Below are 20,276 nucleotides of genomic sequence, written 5' to 3'. Positions count from 1 at the left end.
CACGGGGTCACTTCTGGGCCTTGCGTATCCTTTGTTCCCCCGGAAGTGGCGGGAGTGGCCTGTCGGGGCTGCCCCAGGCCTCCGGATGCGCTTCCCCTCGGGGCGGCGTGAGCTGTGCTGTGTTCCTGGGCTTGGGGCCACATCTGGCGCAGCTGGGGGGCTGCCCCCCCTCGCGGGCTTACTTGGCTGCTTTTGTTTGTTTTTCTTACTTGGTTTCGAGTTTGAGCCACACCCTTCGGTGCTGAGGGCCTCCCCCTGGCTCTCTGCTCAGGGGTCTCTCCCGGGACCTTTTGGGGTGCCAAGGATGGAACCCGGGTCGGCCGCATGTGCAAGGCAAGCGCCCTCCCGGTGTACCAGCTCTCCGGCCCCCGCGGGCGTGGGCGCTGCGTAGGGCCAGCGAGTCCGTGGTCAGTGCCAGGGCGGAGGCCAGGAGGCGCCTCGGTTTCCCCTCTGAAAAGTGGGTCCCCTGGATGCCCCCTCAGGGCCTGCAGATGGCTCGTCCCCAACTGTTATCCAGGGCTGCGAGGGCCTGGCAGCTCGGTTGACTTTGAGGTGACAGTGACTAGAGGCACCGGGCATGCGGGGCGCCAGCCGCCGGGTCTCCTTCAAACAGGGCGCACGAGGCGCCTCCCCGCCCCCGGCCGCTCCCTCCCCCGCCCCTGCGCCCAGCAGGCCGCCGAGCCTGGCTGTCCCCGTGATTTAGAGACCTCCGTGATGGACTCGTGCGGGGCCAGGGGACGCACACTGCCTGGTGGGAAGTGATCGGACGCTAAACTGTCGCCGTAAATCGCTTTAGCTGTCACTTCCGATTTCAGCATGTGCGCTGAGGCGCGCTGGGCCGGCGGCCCCCTCTCTGCAGCGGGCAGGCGGCTGGGCTCCGACCCCGGGCTTTGGGGAGACCCCTCAGCTCCCCCGAGAGTGGCCAGGCTCTGTTCTGAGGCCGTGCCTGGCAGTGCTCGGGGACTCCCTGTAGCTCTGGGCTCAGGGGTCCCTCCGGTGGTGTGTGGGGCGCTGTGTGTGCCAGGGGCAGCCCCCCGTGCGTGGAGCATGTGCTGACCCCCTGAGCGGACCCCCCACTGACTCTCATCCCCCCCTTTTTAGGAGGGGTTTGTTTTTTGGGTCATGCCCAGCGGTGCTTAGGGCTTCCTCCCGGCTCTGTGCTCAGGACTCACTCCCAGCTCTGTGCTCGGGGCTGACTCCCGGCTCTGTGCTCGGGGCTCACTCCCGGCTCTGTGCTCAGGGCTCACTCCCGGCTCTGTGCTCGGGGCTCACTCCCGGCTCTGTGCTCGGGGCTCACTCCTGGCGGTGCTTGGGGGACCCTAATGGCCAGTAAATGGGTAAATGGCTGGTAAATGGGTAAATGGGTAAATGGGTAATGGGTAATCAGACCTGGGCCGGCCACGTGCGAAGCCCGCGTCCTACCCACTGTACCGTCGCTCTGCCCCATCTCCATTTCCAAGTGTTCAGGCTGAGCCAGAAGGTAACGCCTGTGTGTTGTTGTGTGTGGATGTGGGAATCTGTGGTTATACAGTGTGTGGTGTGTGTGGTGTGTGTGAGGAATTTGTGTAGCATGTATGTGTGGTACAGGTCGCGTGTGTGCCCGTGTGTGTATCTGTGTGGTGTGTGTGTGTCTCTGTGTGTATCTCTGAGTGTGTGTCCGTGTGTCTGTATGGTGTGTATGTCTGGTGTGTGTCTGTATCGGTGTGTGTGTCTGTGTGGTATATGTCTCTGTGTGTCTATGTGTGACCAGACTTCTAGCGGGTAGGTCCTGTGCTTTTTTTTTTTTTTTTTTTTTGCTTTTTGGGTCACACCTGGTGATGCACAGGGGTCACTCCTGGCTCTACACTCAGGAATTACTCCTGGCGGTGCTTAGGGGACCATATGGGATGCTGGGAATTGAACCCGGGTCGGCCGTGTGCAAGGCAAACGCCTTCCCCACTGTGCTATCGCTCCAGCCCCGGGTCCTTTGCTTCTTAAGACACAGATTCTAATCCCAAATGAGGGATGAGTTGTCTGGAGGGACGGGGTGGGTGGTGGTAGCTGTGCCTGAGGGAGGGATGGGACCCCTGCTTGCCATTCCAGAGGGCTGCCTGGAGGAGGCAGCAGTGGCGCTGAGAAATGTCAGGCCAAGTCAGGGGCCTTCCATCGGGGAGTGAAGGCGGGTGCTGACAGGGAGGGGTGAGGATGGCGAGATGCAGGGCAGTTTCCAGGGGCTTGGAGCACGCTCCAGGCCTGGGCCACCTTGCCTACCCCTTCGAGTCTTTCTGTCAGGTTTCTGGTGTCGCCGGAGCCGCTGAGGCTCAGAGACGGGAAGTCACTTGCCTGCAGCTGCACAGCCCACAGGTGGTGGGTGCCGGGGGCTCTGCGCAGCCCAGGGCCTCTGGGAAGGGTTTTGTTCCCTTTCCTGGTCGGGGAACGTGGGTCCCCAGGACGTGTCTGCTGGCCCGTCCTCGTGTAGTGGTGAGCACTGGGGGACACCACAGGCATCTTGGCCTCTAACTATGGATGGGGTCTTGTGCCCAGGGCAGCCGGGTCATCCCGCTGATGGGCCGGGCCGTGACCGTGGCCAGGGCCTCCCCAGCCCCCTCCCCTCATTTCCCACTTTTCAGATGAGGAAACTGAGGGCGAGGCAGAGGCGGGACCCTGGGCTTCCTCCGTGCCACCCGGGGCCCAGGGGGTCTGCTTTCCCCAGGCTCCCCTGGGGGCAGGGTGGACATCAGGGGGCCACTCGGGAGCCCTTCCTGCCTGACAAGGCCTGTCGCCCCAACGCCAGCTCGTAACCGGCGTCCTCCTGGGTTACTGACGGCCCTTGGGCTGTGGGGGCCTCGGACCCCTGCCCGCTGGGCGGCCCCTCCTGCCGCGCTCAGCCCCCATGGGTGGGGGACCGCGGGGCTCTGGCTGCCGGGGGAGGCTTTGGGGTGCCGGGGCCTGTTGTGGAGGGTCGTGTTGGGGTCGCGCGTGAAGGGGCGTGTGGGGCTCCCCCCATGCCCAATGCTGCTGCCGCCCCTGCCCAGGGGCCTGTCCTGCCCCGGGCGACCCCCAGGGGCGCGAGCCGGGTGCCTCCTTCCATCTGCAGCTGCGTCCCAGGGGCAGAGCCCTGAAGGTGGAGGGGGTTGGGGTGCTCCCCTCCCGGGATCCCTGGAGTGGGGGTGCTCCTCGTCCTGGGGAGGGGTGCAGTTGACCGGACGCCCTGGACAGAACTTGGGGCCCCTCTGAGCTGCCTGAAGCCCCCCGAGCCTCCAGCCCCTCTGGGCCTGCTTTTGGGGTGCGAGCACAGGCCTGGGCCCTCAGTCCCCACCTGGGGAGGGTCCCGCTGCATGGGGGGCCGCAGGGGGCCTGTGCTGGCCTGAGCTGCAGTCCATTCCCCCCGCCCCCACGCTGCCCCTCCAGCCTCAGTTTCCCCTCATGCACCTCGGGAGGGTGCTTGAGTCACAGCTGTGGCTTCCTGGTGAGAGCAGGACCAGCTCTGAGAAGAAGTCCCCCCCCCATCACAGACCTGGGGGTGGGGGGCTCGCCCACTGCACCCCTCGTCCCACCCACCACCCAGTGGGGCCTGTTCCCTGCACGTACAAGGCTGCAGCCCCGAGTTTGGGGGGCCCTGAAGCCTCCTGTCGTGGTGGCAGCGGGCCCCTGGCTCAGCCCAGACCGGAGCCGCGGGGTCCCGTCTCCTCCAAGGACACAGACCCCCAGAGCCCACGGGGTGGGCGAGGTTCTGCTGTGCGGCTCCGTCCTTGCTGGGGCAGACTCGGAGCCAGGAGCGGGGAGCACTGTGGGGCAGAGGGCTGGGAAGCCGGTGGGGTGAGAAGGTGACCCCGGCCAGCACGGCCCATCCCGGCTCAGTACACCCCGTCAGGGCCGGGGGCCGGCTCAGCCGCTGCCCTGCCAGAGTGAGGCTGCGTGTCGGAGCCCCGGCGTCATCTGTGCAGTGGGCACAGCCCTGGCACCTCTGCTGGGTGGCACGCTGGCACTGCAGCAGAGTCTCTGTGTGTGGGGGGTACAGGACACAGCCAGGGGCGCGCGAGCCCCACTGCTCAGGGGGGTGACCCCGCAAGCAAGCCCAGGGCCCCTGTGTGACCCCACACACACGTCACAGCACCAGGTGGGGCGGGGCGGGCTCCCCTTCCCTTGCCCCGCGGCTCCCCCCTTCCCGTGCTTCCCGCTGGCTCCCGGCTCCGGACCCCGTAATTGCCATAAAAATAGGAGCGTGGCTGCGGGGCCTGCCGGGAGAGGCCGCAGCCGGTCCCAGCCAGCGGGACTCGTGACAGCCTGATTGTTGCCGCCCAGCTGTATCCTCCGTTCGGTTCAAGCGTCCTCAAACGCCGCGGCGCCTTTGAAACGCCGAGCTACCTCGCCGCGGAGGCGGAGGGGACAGAGGAGCGTGGAAACCACCCCACAGATGGCTCAGAGCTGACACCGCCCCCCAGGGCTCGGCGGCCCCGACAGTCCTGCGGGAGGGTCCGGGACCGGGATGGCACAGGGTCGCCGCGTGCTGCTGGTCACAGCCCGTGGGGGGCCCCTCTGGTGTTCAGAGTCGGGTTGAGGATGGGGTCAGTTGGGAACGGGCGGGTTCAAGGGCAGCGGGGCCACTTACAGGCGCTTATGACTTTGGCCAGCAGGTGGCTCTCCCCTCCCCAACCTCAGTTTCCTTCTCTCTCAGTGCCGCGGCCGCAGGATGGTGAAGCCCCCGCCCCGGGGCCCACCCAGAGGAAGTGGCGCCGGTCTCTAGAGCTCCATCCAGGGTGAATGAGTGCCCAGCAAGTGGGCATTGGAGCTGGAATCGGTTCTTAAAACTGTCCAACCCAGCTATTTCCCCTGAAAAATAGGTGTAATAAAGCCCCAGGAACCATTAAAACAGGAATCAGAAGAATTCCCGGCTGGGGGTAGGTGGGAAGGCGCCCGTGCTTCCGGTCACCCCCTGGGCCTGGCTCCGGCCCGAGGGGGCTCAGGTCTTGCCCATCCTTGGGCTTTCCAGTCTGGGTGGCAGCTTGGCCCCTGGTGCCCACCTTGCCCCTGCCCAGGTGAGGTGTCAGAAGCCAGCCCAGGGGCCGGAGCGATAGCACAGCGGGCAGGGCGTTTGTTTGCCTTGCACACGGCTGACCCGGGTTCAATCCCCAGCATCCCATCTGGTCCCTGAGCACCACCAGGAGTGATTCCTGAGTGCAGGGCCAGGAGGAACCCCTGAGCATCACCGGCTGTGACTCAAAAAAAGCCAATAAATAAATAAATAAATAAATAAACAAACAAGTAAAGGGACTGGAGCAATAGCACAGCGGGTAGGGCGTTTGCCTTGCACGCGGCCGACCCAGGTTCTAATCCCAGCATCCCATATGGTCCCCTGAGCACCGCCAGGGGTAATTCCTGAGTGAAGAGCCAGGAGTAACCCCTGTGCATCGCCAGGTGTGACCCAAAAACCAAAAATAAATAAATAAATAAATAATAAACAAGTAAATAAAACACCTCAGCCCGGTGGGTCCCCAGCAGCAGGCCTGGACGTGTGGCCTCCACCCCCAGCGGCCATAGCAAAAGGGGAAAGAGGATTTGGGGCCCTTGGACGGCTGAGGTGGAGCCGACTTCGGTGTCAGCTTCGGCTCTTCCTACTCACCCCTGCCCGCCACGCTCTCCTCTCACTCGGTCTCTCTCCCCCTTCTCTCTGCCAGGTTGGCAGAGCCCCCCCAGCCCCACCCCGCACTGCCCCCGCCCGTCCATTCCCTCACCTGCTGGCCCGGCCAGGCCCTGGGCAGGGTTGCCGCGGGGCCGGCTCGAGCGCCCCTCCTTAGCGGGGGGGGGGGGGGGTGTTTAAAGACGTGTCATCGGGCCGGAGGGATAGGACGGCGGGGAGGGCACTTGCCTTGCACCCGACCCAGGCTCCTTCCTCAGCATCTGATAGGGTCCCCCAGGACCACCGGGAGTGACCCCTGAGTCTGTGCGGAGCCAGCCCTGAGCAGCGCTGGGTATGGCAGCCAAACAAAAGGAACAAACGCTGTCACTGTCCAGGTGAAGAAAGAACAGGTCCCTGCTGGTGTATTTCTGCTCTTGGCTCTGCCCGGACCCTGAACATCCCCTGGTCTCCCTGGGGTACGGGAGCAGGCGGAGGGGGCCACTTCCGGGATAGGTCTAACCCCCTCGAAACCCTGGAAGGGGTCAGACGGCCAGGCCCAGCGCTGCCGAGAAGGGGCCGGAACACGGGGAACGGGGTGGCCCTTGGGGCCCCTGACCGCACGGCCTGACCCTGCACGTCTGAGTTTGGGGGTCCCTTACCCCAGGCCTCTGGAGCACTGGGACTGGGGGGCCCTGCTCAGGGGTGTGACCGTGGACTTCCTGCCCCTTCCCCCTAACATCCCTGCAGCCTCTTGGAGACTTCTTGGGTGGGGGGGACACTCCCAAACAGTACCCAGGGCCCCCGGGCCAGTTTGGGGGGCTCTGGCTGTGGTCTGGGGGCATGTGACACAGGAGCTCGGCCTGGTGTGCCCGGTGTGTACCCCGACCCCCGAGCCATCCATCCCCCTCCTTCTCTGGGAGGTTTTAACCGCCCACAAGTGTCAGCCCCTGTTCAGAGGCCCCAGCAGGGGTCCTGGGGGGGCAGTACACCCCCAGATGCGGGTGGGGTCTCGAAGCGAGCCCTCTCCACCGCTCTGACCTGCGGACAAGCTCTCCTGGAGAGTGTGCGGGCTCGGGCCTCCCCTCGCCCCTCCCGGGTCCCTGCACCCCCCTTTCCCTCCGAGACCTGGCGTGGGGGAGGGGGGCAGCGCGCCCGTCTGCGGCCGGGAAATAGAAATGATACAAACCCGCCAGGAATTCAGAGGCGGTAAATTACTTAACACCTGAGGCAGGTTGTGGTGTGGCCGCGGCGTTTAATCAGCGCGTGTGGACGCATGGCCGTGGCCTCCGCCGCGCCCCGCCCTTCCGAGCCATCATTTCCTCGGCCCAGCTTGGCAGCGGCGCAAATAAGATTTCACGTCCCTGTAAATCTCCGAGGGGGCGTCGGGGCTCCTTCCTGCTGTCAGCGTGTGGGGAGCCCATTTACTGCACTGCGGGATCCCGGGCCCTCCGCAGGGGCTGACAAGAAGGCCCGGGGTGCGGGGGCTGGGGTGGGGGGGGCGTATGGCTGAGCCCCGGGCCCGGGGCTTTGCAGATGAGCCAGTCTGGGGGCTCTGGGGGGACTTGAATCCCGAAACGCAGCCCGGGGCGAGCATGGCCAGGGGAGGGGAGGGGAGGGGGCTGGTTTATTCTAAAGTAGCCTCGTTTCCCCGGCAGAAGCAGAGGCCAGAGAGGAGAGAAGCTTCTAGAACCCGGTCGGGCTGTCTCAGTCCCCCATCAAGTTTTGGGGGCGCTCCTAACAGTACTCGGGGGGGGGTTCATTTAGGCTGGAGCGTCCAGGAGGACCCTCGGGTGGTACTGGGGATCAGGCCAGAGCTGGCCACGGGCAGCACCTCGATCCCCGTGCTCTCTCCAGCCTGCCTTGTGGTCGGTTTGGGGGCCACACCCCGTGGTGCTCAGGGCAACTCCTGGTGGTGCTGGGGGACTGAGCCTGGGTGAGTGCTACAGAGCAAGCAGGCCCCCGCCCACCCCCCCCCCTCCACTGCTCCCCCGCCACCCCCCACCCCCCCCCCCTCCCTCCTGCCTGTATTTTTTTGTTTGTTTGTTTTTTGCTTTTTGGGTCACACCCAGCGATGCTCAGGGGTTACTCCTGGCTCTTGCACTCAGGAATTACCCCTGGCGGTGCTTGGGGGGGCCATATGGGATGCTGGGGATCGAACCCGGGTTGGCCTCGTGCAAGGCAAACGCCCTCCCCGCTGTGCTATCGCTCCGGCCCCCCTCCTGCCTGAATTCTTGTTTTCAGTGTGGGGTGGAGCGAGCCCAGGTCTCCTGCATGCATGCCAGGCCCTTGGCCCCAACACGCCCTTGACCCCTGACACGCCCTTGACCCCTGACACAACCCCCGTCGACGCATGCTTCAACTCCAACGCGCCTTTGACCCCTCACGCGCTTGAGCCCCGCCGACATGCGCGCTGCTCCCCGTGCTTTCCCCCGGCCCCTGAAACTGGGATTGCTGGTCCTGAGTCTGACCTCCTGGTGGTCCCCTAGCGCCGTGGCCGCGCACCCTCCCGGGGCAAACCCCTGCGGGCTCTCTGCCTCGGAGCCCGGCTGGGAAGGCCACGTCTGCCTGTCGGGCTCGGTTTCAGGTTTGGGTGCGAGGCCAGTGTGTGGAGGGCAGGGGGGTGGGCTGGGGACACTTTGTCCGTTTGCAGGGTGGGGGCCCCAGGGGAAGGAGGCCCCAGGCCCCGCCCACTGACGGTGGCCGGCGAGGACTCACCCTGCAGCTCGCATCTGTGGGCGCCTCCCGGCGCCAGGCCTGCGGGGGGCCTCGGCACGCGAGCGGCGAGGTGCTGGGAGGGTCCCCTGGGGAGGAAGAACCGGAGCCACTGCAGAGGCCGGAGTTCACTCCTGAGGGGCAGCCAGGGGGCCCAGGGTAGTGTGGCTAGGAGGCAGAACCTTCCAGAAGGAGGCACGGCGTGGGACCTGCCTTGTTCTCTCTCTCCTCGGCCTCTGTGGGAACATAGCCCGCACCCCCCAGGCAGGGTCCCCCCCCATGTAGGTGTGTGTCGGGGGCGGGGGGCAACCCAGTCCCCCTGTCTGGCGTCATTCTGATACTACATTTTTTTTTTCTTTTTGGGTCACACCTGGCGATGCACAGGGGTCACTCCTGGCTCTGCACTCAGGAATCACCCCTGGCAGTGCTCAGGGGACCATATGGGATGCTGGGATTTGAACCCGGGTCGGCCTCGTGCAAGGCAAACGCCCTACCCGCTGTGCTATCGCTCCAGCCCCTGGCGTCATTCTGAGCCCCGAACGCCGGTGGGCCTGTCAGTGAGGCCCCTGGACAGGTGGGTGTCCTGGGCCCCCCCCCCCCCCCCGCGGTGTGGGAACCGGGCTGCCCGCGCGGCCTCTGAGGGAAAGCTCGTTCCCCGCGTGCAGCCGCAGATGTTCTTGTTGTAGGATAAATTTAGCTGCCGTGGCTGGGGCCCGCCGGCAGGAGACGGCGCGTGAGCCCGGTGGGGCCGGGTGGGCGCGGGGGGAGCTGGGGGGCACGCTCGGGGGGGACACAGCAGGGCACCCGTCTACACGGCCAGCCCGGCCCCAGGGTGGAACTTGGTCCAGGTGTCCTCGTAGAGCAGGTCCACAGCTTCTCGTGGGGACCCTCTGGGAATCGGCCTGAAGCGGAGGGCCTGTCCGGGTGGGCGGGCGTGTTCCAGAATGTTCCATGATCCTGCAGACATTGCAAAGAACCTCTCGGATCAGGAACTAGGGGGTGCTGCTGCTGGGGGCTTGTGGGGGTTTCCTGGGGTCCTGTTCCAGCCTCGACTCGGGACTGGGGTTTGGGGCCACACTGGGTGGTGCAGCCGGCGGGGGGGGGGGCTGTGCAGTGCTGGGGGGGGGCGGCCCTTTGAGCTGCCTTGGTATTGGGGCCCTTAGGGGGAACTTCCACTTGTTTTATTTTGTGTGGGTCCACGTCTGATGGGGTGACCCCCCAGCCGGACCCGGGGAGCCGTAGCTGGGGCCGGGGGTCCCAACCGGGAGCGGCCGTGTGTGAGGCCTGCGCGCCCCACCCCCACCCCCCACGCCGAGACCCTGGGCCCAGAGTTAGCAGCCGAGAGGGTGGTAAAAGTTAAATCGTATTTATTTCAAGAAAGGCCAAGGACCGTGGACTCGGACATTCGGTATGAAAACAGACAAACAGGAAGTAGGACGCGGCGCTCACATTCATCGGACACGGGCGTTTCAAGGCACCTACAGGAGGCCAAAGGGCGGTTCGCAGTGCACTTTGGTTTGTCATGGAGGCGGGGGTGTGTTTCAGGCCTGGGGCGCCCCTGGCGGGAGGTGGGGGGGGGCGGGGCGGGGGCGGCAGGCAGTGCGGGAGAGGCCCCCTCAGCCCGCTCCCGAGCCCCTCTGTCCTCAGAGACGGGGAAAGACCAGAGCAGGCGGCCCGTGGCTTGGGGTCAGCGGGGCAGGGGCATGTGGGGTGCCCGGCGGGGTTCTCTCTCTCCGTCCTCCAGGGATGGGTCAGGAGGGGCGGGAGAGAGAGTTCCAGAATGTTCCGTGATCCCACAGGAGATAGAGACCCTCTGAGATCAGGAAAGGGGGGGGTGCTTCGGGGGCTTGCTGGAGTGTTTGCTGTCACAGTGCCTGCTGACGAGTCCCCTGGGGCCGGCCTCGGGGCTTCTGGCTCCCCCGTCAGAGATGCGCCCCAGCTGCTGGGTTCAGTGGAAGCTCGAAGGCTCACTCAGGGGTGGGCGACTTCTGCGGGAACACCCTGGACCTGGTGCAGGGGGGCCCTGGGACCTGGGCGGGGGCGGCCCGGGGTGGGGGGGTTGTGGCCACGTTCACCGGCCCTGGGACTTGAGTGATTGTGTCTGAGAAAGTCTGGATGCTTCTTGCACGGGGGGTTCTGGGGGGAGCCTGAGAGCCAGGGACACCCAATTCTCTGCCTCCTGTGTCCTCCGGTCCCTGGCTTGAAGGGAAAACCGAGACACCAGGCTGCTGAGGGCTGACACCAAGGATCCAGATGCCCCCTACCCCCGGTTCATTGCTGGTGGCCTGAGGGTCCACAGGGTAGGACACACATCCCCCTCAGGGCAGGGCAGGTGGGGAGCAGAGGCCAGGCCCAGGGGCGCATTGGAGAAGAGAGGCGGGGTCCCCCTGGGTGCCAGACGGGGCTTCCTGGAGCAGGAGCGAGGCCCCCACGGCTGTGCCTGTGCGGGGGTGAAACTGCCCACATCTCCCTGCAGAACCTCCAGGTTCAGCCTGGGACTCCCACGGTGGCTTAATTAGGGAGGGGGCCCGGGTCAGTTCCACCCTCCGAGGGTGGGTGCCTTTCCCCACCAGACACCCTCCTCACTGCTGCAGGAAGGGATCCCCCACATTCCCAGAGACGCAGAAGAGTTCGGGTCTGCCCCTCCAGCCTTGGGGGGGGTCTGCATGCCCCTGCAGATTGTTTATTTTTTTACGTGCTCCTGAGCCCAGATTGGGGAGCAGGGGGGAAGGGGGAAGAGTGTGAGAGAGAGAGAGAGAGAGAGAGAGAGAGAGAGGAGATTAAAATGCAAGGGGGGAACAAGAGGGAGGGGTGAAGAGCCCCGGGAATCTTGTCTTTTAAATAAGCAAATGTGGATATTTCAGGCAAGGACTTGGAACGCTTCAAAAGAAACGATAAATGCTGGGAAGTGCGCGCGAGAAGTGGCCCGGATGCTCGGGGCTGCGGCTGGCCCTGGCTCCCGGGGGGAGAGGGGCCCCGCGGGTGGCTTCTCTCTGTCCCCTCACCCTGGCTGGCTCCTGGCCCCACTTTCTTCCCAGGCCTCGAGGGCCCCCCGGAGCACCTGGAGACACCTCTGGGAACACAGGTGTCCGGCAGGGCGGCGGGGGGCCACTGGCTCTGAGCAGACAGTGACCGTCTCCGACAGGGCCTTGCAGGGTGGCTGGGGCCGATGGAGGAGGGGAAGGACAAACCCTGGCCAGAGTCAGCTGTTGATTTGGACCCGGCCCCTGTGGGATGCTTGGATGCTCCCAGGGACAGGGAGCTCAGTCACTGCCTGGTCCCCTTGCCGGGCCAGGGTTTGTCTTCTCTGACCCTCAGCTTACCCTTCACCGCTGGTTCCGCTCTCCTCTCACCGGCACGGACGCCCCACGGCGCCCAGGGCAGAGAGGAAACCAAGAAACCCGTGGTTTCCTGCGCCCTCATTTGTCTGTGACCTGATGGTCACGCCCCCTGGTTTGCCACCCCTGAAGTCACTTGTAACCCTTTTTTTTTGCTTTTTGGGTCACACCCGGCGATGCTGTTACTCCTGGCTCCGCGCTCAGGAATCACCCCTGGCCGTGGGACCATATGGGATGCTGGGAATCGAACCCGGGTTGGCTGCGTGCAAGGCAAACACCCTCCCCGCTGTGCTCTCGCTCCAGCCCCTGGGACCACTTCTGCCCAGCCCATGTGGGCTTCCCCTGCCCCCCACCGCCCCCCACCCCAGAGGCCTGAGCCACCCCCCCCCAGGGCCAGCTCAGCCTGGTCTACTTTGCAGGCTGCCCTTGGAGGACCCCCCGCCCCCCCCCCCGCTGAAAATCCCTGCTCTGCACACAGCCTGGGGGTGGGGGGTCCCCAAGAGGGAGGGATCCCCCCTCACGGCTCACTCCGAGCAGTCGCATCTCCCCTGATCAATGGAGCGGGCTTGCTGGGTTGTAAACGGTAATGATCTGCCGCGTGGAGCCTTCCCTCCCTCCCCAGAGCCGAGACTGCCGGCCTGTCTCCTGCTGGCCGAGCTCGTTAGCGCCCGCCCTGGCGCCCGTCCAGCCCCTGCCCTCCCCGCCGCCCCCCATGGACAGGCAAGCTCCTCCCGGAGGGGACGCTGGGACCCTCCTTCCCCTGCATCCCACCGCTGCCACTGCCCTGCCCAGTCCTGGCTCTGAGAGTGTGTTCTGGCCGCCGCGCGAGCCCCTCGCCCAGCCCCGCCGCCACTGCCTGCCGCATCCAATCCTCCGTGTCGTCTTTCCCATCAGCGAGAGGCTCAGGAGCCCCGGCCTCCCTGGCGTGCTCGGGCGCGTTCAGCGGGAAGCAAATTTCTGCAGCGGCTTGTCTCTGGGACCCGAGCTCCTGCGGGGAGCAGGGTGCCCCCCACTCTCGGCTCCCAGTGAGTGCGGGCGGGAGGGCCTGTGACGAGGCCCTTCTTCAGGCCCCTGTCTGATTCTCCCACCCAGCGCTCCTCACCTGGCCCGTTCTCCCCCCTCTGGGCCTCCATCACCTGCCTTGGACCAAGTGGAACCTTCTAGAATTAGCAGACAACTCCACCCCACTCTGTACCCCCCCACCCCCCGTTGGCTCTGGAACACGAGAATTCCTGGGTGAAACGAGACACCCCTCCCAAAGCAGAAGTGAAAAGGTCTAACCACAGACACACAGCCCTGCAGTCCATCTGCTCAGCCTCAGTTTCCCTTCGATGGCACCAGCAGATCTCCCTTACGGAGAGGAGGGGCCCATCCAGAGAGGGAGAAGACTCCCGAGGCGGGTGTGGGTTTGGGGCGGGAAGGCCGGGCCCTCCCTGCACTGTTCCCGCCCCCCCCCAGCTTGGGTCTGGGTGGGCTGCATGTTAACACGGACCGAGCCCAGGGAAGCCGGAGCTCCCGCAGGAGGGAAGGAGGAAGGGGAGCGACGCAGCTTCTGATGCACGTCGTGTCTGCGGAATCGAGTATGACTAATTAATAGATTTTATTCTTAGTAATCTCTTAAGCATTCCATAAGGCCCTGCGCCTGAGCTGCGCTTACAAGAGACCTCATTGGCAAAATGCAAATGTCTCTCCTGGCCCCTTGCAGTTCCCCTGCCTGCCTGCCTGCCTGCCTCGCCTTCCTTATTTTATTTTCTTTCTTAAAGGGGGGGAATTTAAAGGAAAATTGCCATGTAATAGAAAAGAGATCCCAGTCACTACAGCTAATCGTCACGGAGGCTAAATCAGAGAAGTGCCCTGGGCTGCTTTTTCCCCACGTTGACTTCCAGCCCGCCTGCAACCCCACAAATCTCTCTCTGTCCACCCTTCCATCCTCCTGTCAGCGCCAGGCCCCACCCCCCCCCCCCGGGGAGGTGCTGTGGGGTGGCTGTGCCGTCACATCCACAGGCGGACCCTGGGCCCGGCCCCTCCGCTCTTTCCAGGGGCCAGGGAGGCTGGCTGTGTCATGTGCCGACTGACTTGGAGTTGGAACAACAGGGACCCGAATTTCAGGGTGGGCGTGACTGCAGCCCCCAGTCCTGGTTTTGGGGCGCCGTGAAGCAGCGGGGAGCTTCTACCCAGAAGGGGCAGGGAGAGATGTTGGGACATGGGGGGCAGAGAAGATGAGAGGGGGGCACACTGCCCAGGGCAAGGCAGGCGGGGCCTGGGTGAACCCCAAGCACGAGGGACTGATGTCAGGTGCAGGCCTGGGCTTGGGGGAGGAGGGTGGCCACCAGGGTTGCCCCGGGTTGGGGGCTGGCCTGGAGCCCTCGTGGTATGGGGGCTCCCCAGTGCCCTCTGCCTGTCTGGTACTGGTGGCGGGCACGACTTGGGCCCAGCTGTAGGCCTTCTTGCGCATAGGCGACAGCGGCCTTGACCCCTGAGGACCAACCCAGGCCCAAGCAGCTGGCCTCTGCCTGCTCTTTGAAATGATTCTGGGGGAGGCTGGTGTCCCCACCCTCAGCCTCCCCGCCCCCCCCCCCCCCCCCCCCCCGCGCCCAGCGCTGAGCTGTGTCCTTTGCGCTCTGCTGGTCGGTCCCCTCTTTCAGGCATGCGGGGCCCTGGAGGAGCCGCCAGCCAGGCCTGTCCCCTGCCCCCATCCCAGCGCCCCTTCTTTGACCCCACTCCTCCCTGGGGCCCCCAGGAAAGGCCCCGTTGAGCATTTGTGGCCGAGGTTCTGAGTGCGGGGTACCAGACCCCAGGCCCCTCGCTCTCTTCTCCCCAGAGGGATTATCATTATTACTGTATGTTTTCTGTTTGGGGTTGCTGGGTCGAGCTGGCCTGGGGGTGGGGGGAGAGGGAGAGGGGGCAGGAAGTCAAGGCGGGCCCTGCAGGCTGGCGTGTTTTTTGTTTTTTTTTTAACAAGCTCCTTTCCTTTCTCCCGAGCAGGCCTGGGAAGGGGGTTGCCACCTCCCAGGGCTTTTTCTGAGAATTTTTTTTTCCCCCTTGCCTTGAGCAGCCATGGAAACCATTAGGTCTCATCAGCTGATATAAAAAAAACGCCCAGCGGTCCCTGTGCCAATTACCCGTCCCAGGAGGGCGCACGGAGCGGGGAAGCGCTCAGAGTGGAGGGCGAGGGGCGGGGGCGAGGAGCACGGCTGGCTTAGCTCTGTTGTAGGGAAGGGGGCCCCTGCCGAGGAGGCGAGACCCCACAAGCCCCCAAAGCTCCCACAGCTCCTCTCCTCAGGGAAGCTCCGCTGCTCGGGCCACGCCCAGCGAAGGCACGCCCCCTGAGGGACACGCCCCCACGAAAGACACCCGGGAGACACGCCCCCGAGAGACACGCCCCTCCAGGGCGGGGCAACCCAGACCACGCCCACCCACGCCCTCCGCGCTTTCCAGCCTCTATTGTCCCTGGAAATTGTACGCCCCATCCCAGAAGGGTCCACCCGCCCTTCTGTCTGCCCATCTGTGCTCGGAGGCACAACAGCCAAGGCCAGGAGACAGGCAGACAGAAACATCGCCACCGTTAGGAGGGCGCAGGAGCCCGAGAGAGGGGCAGGAGAGAAAAAGAGGCTTTTTTTTAAAAATCTACCGTTTGATGAACGCGGCCAGAGGCCCTAGGCAGGGCTGTGGCGGGAGCCGCTCGCGAGGCGTCAGGACAATAGCTCCCGAGCCTTCCTGCCTGCTTCCCTCTGTCAGGCACCAGACATCGGCTCGCCTCGCACGGCCAGCGCCGGCAGGAGCCACTCGGGGGCTTCGTGGCTCTTTTGTGGCGCGGCCCCAGGTACAGGTGGTCGCTTTCCGGATCTGGAGAAAACGAAGCCACCAGCCCAGCTTTCACTGCAACCTTATTTTTAGTCCTTCCCTCCCCAACTGGCATAACTCAGTATAACTTATGTCTTCAGCGACGCCAACAGCCCCCATCCCCACCCCACCCCCTCCGCACCCACCTCCCCTTTCCTGCCTTTCTGGTCTTTGAAAAAAAAAAACCCACAAACTTGGATGGTTTTTTTTTTTCTTCTCCACTGTCACGTTCTACAGAATCATCTGCCCTCCCCAAGCGTGGCTCTCCGTGGGGAAGTCAGCGCGACCTCCCGTTTCCTGGCGCACCCGCAGGCACGCACGCGGGCTCAGTGGGGAGGGCCCCGGGCAGGGCAGGGCAGGGCAGGGCCGAGCCGTGGGGGGGTCTCCCATGTGGGGAGGCGGCAGCCTGTGTGGGGCGTCAGGTGTAAGAGAAGTCGATGTCGGGGATGCCACCGTCCCGGTAGCCCCGCGTGGTGCCGTAGCCGATGGTGTGCGTGCCTTTGCAGAGCCCGCTGCCGTTGGAGGGGAAGATGGTGTGCACCACGTACTCCTCTTTGGCGTGGTACGGGTTGATGGGCAGCATCTGCAGCCCGGGGCCGCGCATCTCCAGGATGGAGTTGTCCTTCTTGGTGCCCGACTCCATGTAGTCGTCCTTCTTCCGGCTGCCCCGGTTGTAGGCCCGCTCCCGGGACAGGAGCTCGCTGGCCCGGTGCACGTACCAGCAGATGGCCCCCAGGACCAGGAGGAGGAAGACGAGGGCCACGGCCCCTCCAATGATGCCCGCCAGGGGCAGGCCGGCCAGGGGGTCGGCGTTCTGCTCTTGGTTGAGCGTGGTGGCAGGGCCGTAGCTGTCGGCTGTCTCGGCCTTGGCGCACACGGGCGTCTCATCGGCCACGTAGGTGCTGCCGGTCTCCATGGTGACCAGGCAGATCATGTAGGTGGACTTGGGCTCCAGCGCCGTCAGCAGGTACTCCGTCTTGTCCCCCTGCACCAGCGTCTCCGTGATGGAGCCCACGGCCGGGCTGTGGCCCAGGCGGAGCCAGCTGAGCCGGAAGGAGGAGGCGGGGAGCGTGGTCTTCCAGGTGATGCGGATGGAGTCGGCCGTCAGGGGCTTCACGTGGATGACCAGCGTCTTGGCGCTGTCCCCCGTGGCCATCGGGTAGTCCAGGCTGGAGTCGGGGAGGCGCAGCCCCGGCCGCTTGGCCTTGAGGGTGAAGAGCGAGCCCTGGGGCGTGGTGGCCGCTGCGCGGTTGGCGGCCGTGGTCTTGGGGGCGGGCGCGGCGGCGGCCGGCGGTGCCCCGGGTTCGAAGCACTCGTCCAGCTCGCTGGTGATGTCCTTGATGGCCATGCCCCGCACCCGCTCGGGGCCCTGGCACATGAGGCCCCGCACGTTGACCAAGGCCGCCCGCGCCTTCACCCAGTCCCGCAGCCACAGGAGGCTGCAGCCGCAGAACCAGGGGTTGTTGCGGAGCAGGAGCTGGGCCAGGCTGTCGAGGTCGTCGAAGAGGCCGCGGGGCAGCGTGGTGAGGTTGTTGTTGGACAGGTCCAGGCGCTCCAGGGCCCGCATCCTGGCCAGGGTGTTGGCGGGGATGTGGCTGATGGCGTTGTCCTGCAGGTAGAGGCGCTGCAGGCGGGCGCTGGGCAGGTTGAGGGGCGGCGCGGCCAGCGAGTTGCGCACCAGCGAGAGCTCGGTGAGGTTCTGCAGGCGGCTGAAGGTGTCGTCGGCGATGCGCTGGTTGGCCAGCAGGTTGCCGTCCAGCACGAGGCGCCGCAGGCCGCCGAGGCCCTGGAAGGCGCGCAGCGGGATGGTGGAGATGCGGTTGTCGTCCAGCCGCAGCTCCTCGAGTGTGCGGGGCAGCCCCGGCGGGATGCTGCTCAGGTGGTTGCGGCTCAGGAAGAGCAGCCGCAGCTGGCGGCTGTCGGCGAAGGCGTCCTCCTCGATGCTCACGGTGGACACGGAGTTGTCGTCCAGGTGCAGCTTCTCCAGCAGCGGGAGGCGGGCGAGCGAGGCGCGGGCGATGGCGCGCACGTTGTTGTCCTGCAGGTGCAGCTCCCGCAGCGAGCGCGGCAGGTTGGCGGGCAGCTCGTCCAGCGCGTTGGCGTACAGGTAGATGACACGCACGTGCACCTTGGTGCGCAGCGCCTGCGGGATGCCCGCATTGCCGATGCGGTTGTTCTGCAGGTAGAGCGTGGTGGCGTCGTCGGGGATGTCGGGGGGCACGGCCGTGAGCCCCCGGTCGTTGCAGTAGATGAAGCCGTTGTCGCAGCGGCACACGGACGGGCAGGTGGTGCTGTCGATGGCCTCCGTCAGGAAGGCGATGAGCCCGTAGCACAGGAACAGCCAGTCCCGCAGGTCCATGCTGGCCGTGGTCATCACCACGGTGGCCGTGAGGGTGGCGGCGTGGGTGGCGGCGGCGTGGGCGGCGGGCAGGGAGGGCTGTGCTGCGACCATGGTGGCCCGCCGGCCTCGGAGCTGCGACACCTGCGGGGGGAGGGGGGAGGGGGACGAGATCGTGAGGACAGCGGGGTGGGGGGCGGCACTGGGCCCACCCGACTGAGCAGCGTCTAGCCTGGAATCCAGGTCGCAGTCACGGGCCCCGGGGACGCGACTCGGAGCCCCTGGCGAGGTGATTCAGCAGCCGCCCCTCACCCATCACCGCCATTCCTTCACGGCGCCTACAGAGGAGGCCGGGCGTGGCCGGCCCGTGGGGACCAGGCAGATTTGGGGCATGTCGGACTGACGGAGGAGAGAGAGCTGCCGGTTCTCCCTGGAACGGGCGCTGCGCCTCCATCCATCGCTGCTGGCGCAGGCCCAAGGCTCGCAGGGAAAAGCTCATTTCCATGAGGCCTGCGAGCTCCGAGGGGGGGTAGGTGGGGGTGGGAGGGGGAGGAGGGGGCGTTGCTAAACCTGCAGAAAACAGCTGCCAGGGCCCGTCACTGCCGAGCGGCGCCGGGCGAAGAGCTGCATTGTCGGGTGTTAAAACCGGGCCCGCCTGCCGCCCGTGCGTGGCCGAGGCGCAGGAGGAAGTGTCAACAGACCTACTGCTCTCCGCCATCCACAGAGGTGCCCCCCCCCCGCCTCCCCCTGACCCTGCACTCTGGATCGGGGGTAGGGGGGGCGGAATGAGGCCAAACCTGGCCTGGCCCTTTCCCAGTTTAGAGGGTCCATCAGCTAGTTTGGGGGTGGAAAGAAGAAATAGCGATGTTTTGCCTCATTGCATCTAGTTGCATTAAAGAGCAGGAGGCTGGGGCTGGAGCAATGGCACAGCGGGTGGGGCGTTTGCCTTGCACGAGGCCGACCCGGGTTCGAATCCCAGCATCCCTTATGGTCCCCTGAGCACTGCCAGGAGTAATTCCCGAGTGCATGAGCCAGGAGTGACCCCTGTGCATCGCCGTGTGTGACCCAAAAGCCAAAAAAAAAAAAATAAAGAGCAGGAGGCTGAGCTAGGGAGATGGCTCAGGGAGAGGGGTGCTGCCTCACACACGCCAGGCCCTGAGTTTGATCCCTGGCACCCGCCCCGCAGCACTGCTGAGTGTGGTCCTGTCCCCGCCCCCCGCGCTTCTGGGCCTGAGCTGTTGGTTGAGTATCACTGGGAATGGCCCCTGGGATCCCCTGGACACTGCTTGGGAAGAGAGGAGAGGAGAGGAGAAGAGAGAGAGAGAGAGAGAGAGAGAGAGAGAGAGAGAGAGAGAGAGAGAGAGAGAGAGAGAGAGAGAGAAAAGGATCTACCATCCATCATCCATCCATCCGTCCATCCATCATCCATCCATCCATCATCCATCCGTCCATCCATCCGTCCATCCGTCCATCCGTCCATCCATCCATCCGTCCATCCATACATACATCTCACCTCTCCATTCACCCACCCGCCCACCTGCACATCCATCACCCACCCACTGCCCACACACCCGTCCATCCGTGCCACCTCACCAGCCTAGAATCTGGACACGTGGGCTTCAGTGTGGCGGGCCGGACCCTCACACCAGGACAAAAGGCCCCGTTTCAGGTTTCACCCAGAGTGGGCCAGGGGCCGGCCGAGCACCCCTGGCTGGAAGTTGGCGAGGGAGGGTGAGTGGGAAGGGGGGTCAGGGCTGGAAACGGGGAGCTGAGGCCTCGCAGGGGCTAGGAAAGGGGCTGCGAGGTGGTCCCCGGTGCTCTGGGCTCTGGGGGTCACTCACACCCTCTCCCCACAAGTCCCTGCTGGGCCCAGACGGCGCTAGTCATTCCGCACAGCCTCCTTTAAACTCGGCCCCTCCCCCGCCGCCCCTCAGCCCATCACCCTCACCCTGTCTGCATGCTTGGACCTTGGGGGTTCCTCCTGCACCCCAGCCTCTTGCTCTTAGGGCACGTGGGGGCACCCTGACTGCCAGTCCTTAGTCCCCTCAGCCACCCTGAGTCGCTTCATCAAAGCAGACTTCTCTGCCCTCTGCCCTCAGGAGAGCACTGGCTTTGTTTGCTCGGGGGCCACCCTGGCAGTGCTCAGGGACTGAACTCCAGTCAGCTGCCTGCAGGCCGGCGCCTTCCCGGGTACCACCTCTCCAGCCCCGAGGACCCCGGCTTGAGCGGAGGGTCGGAGGGTGCCGGCTGCACGGAGCCCAGCCCTGTGCCAGCCCCAGGAAAGAGAGGGAGGGGTTGGCATCAGGGTGGCCCTCAGCACCAGCCCTTCACAGGCAGTGTCGGCACTTGCCCCCCACGCCACGTCAGTGGTGGTTGGCACCTGCCCCCACGACACAGGTCCTGTGGGCCTCCCCAGGACACACACAGGGTCCCGGGGCCGTGGTCC

General features: G+C 65.4%; 2 protein-coding genes across 4 annotated transcripts in view; one reads left to right on the top strand and one right to left on the bottom strand.

Moving 5' to 3' along the window:
- Positions 1-20,276, top strand: part of MACROD1 (mono-ADP ribosylhydrolase 1) — a 93,144-nt gene that overhangs the window by 12,215 nt on the left and 60,653 nt on the right. The window lies entirely within an intron of this gene.
- The window catches only part of FLRT1 (fibronectin leucine rich transmembrane protein 1), a 45,953-nt gene continuing 39,942 nt past the window's right edge, over positions 14,266-20,276 (bottom strand). The window contains exon 3 of the mRNA XM_055143127.1: positions 14,266-17,974. Coding sequence (XP_054999102.1) covers positions 15,911-17,944 — 2,034 coding nt within the window. The 5' untranslated portion in view covers positions 17,945-17,974 and the 3' untranslated portion in view covers positions 14,266-15,910. The remainder of the gene's footprint in view (positions 17,975-20,276) is intronic.

The sequence above is a fragment of the Sorex araneus genome, chromosome 6 (genome assembly GCF_027595985.1).
Source record: "Sorex araneus isolate mSorAra2 chromosome 6, mSorAra2.pri, whole genome shotgun sequence".
In the NCBI taxonomy this organism is placed as follows: domain Eukaryota; kingdom Metazoa; phylum Chordata; class Mammalia; order Eulipotyphla; family Soricidae; genus Sorex; species Sorex araneus.
This window is presented reverse-complemented; position numbering and strand designations above follow the sequence as displayed.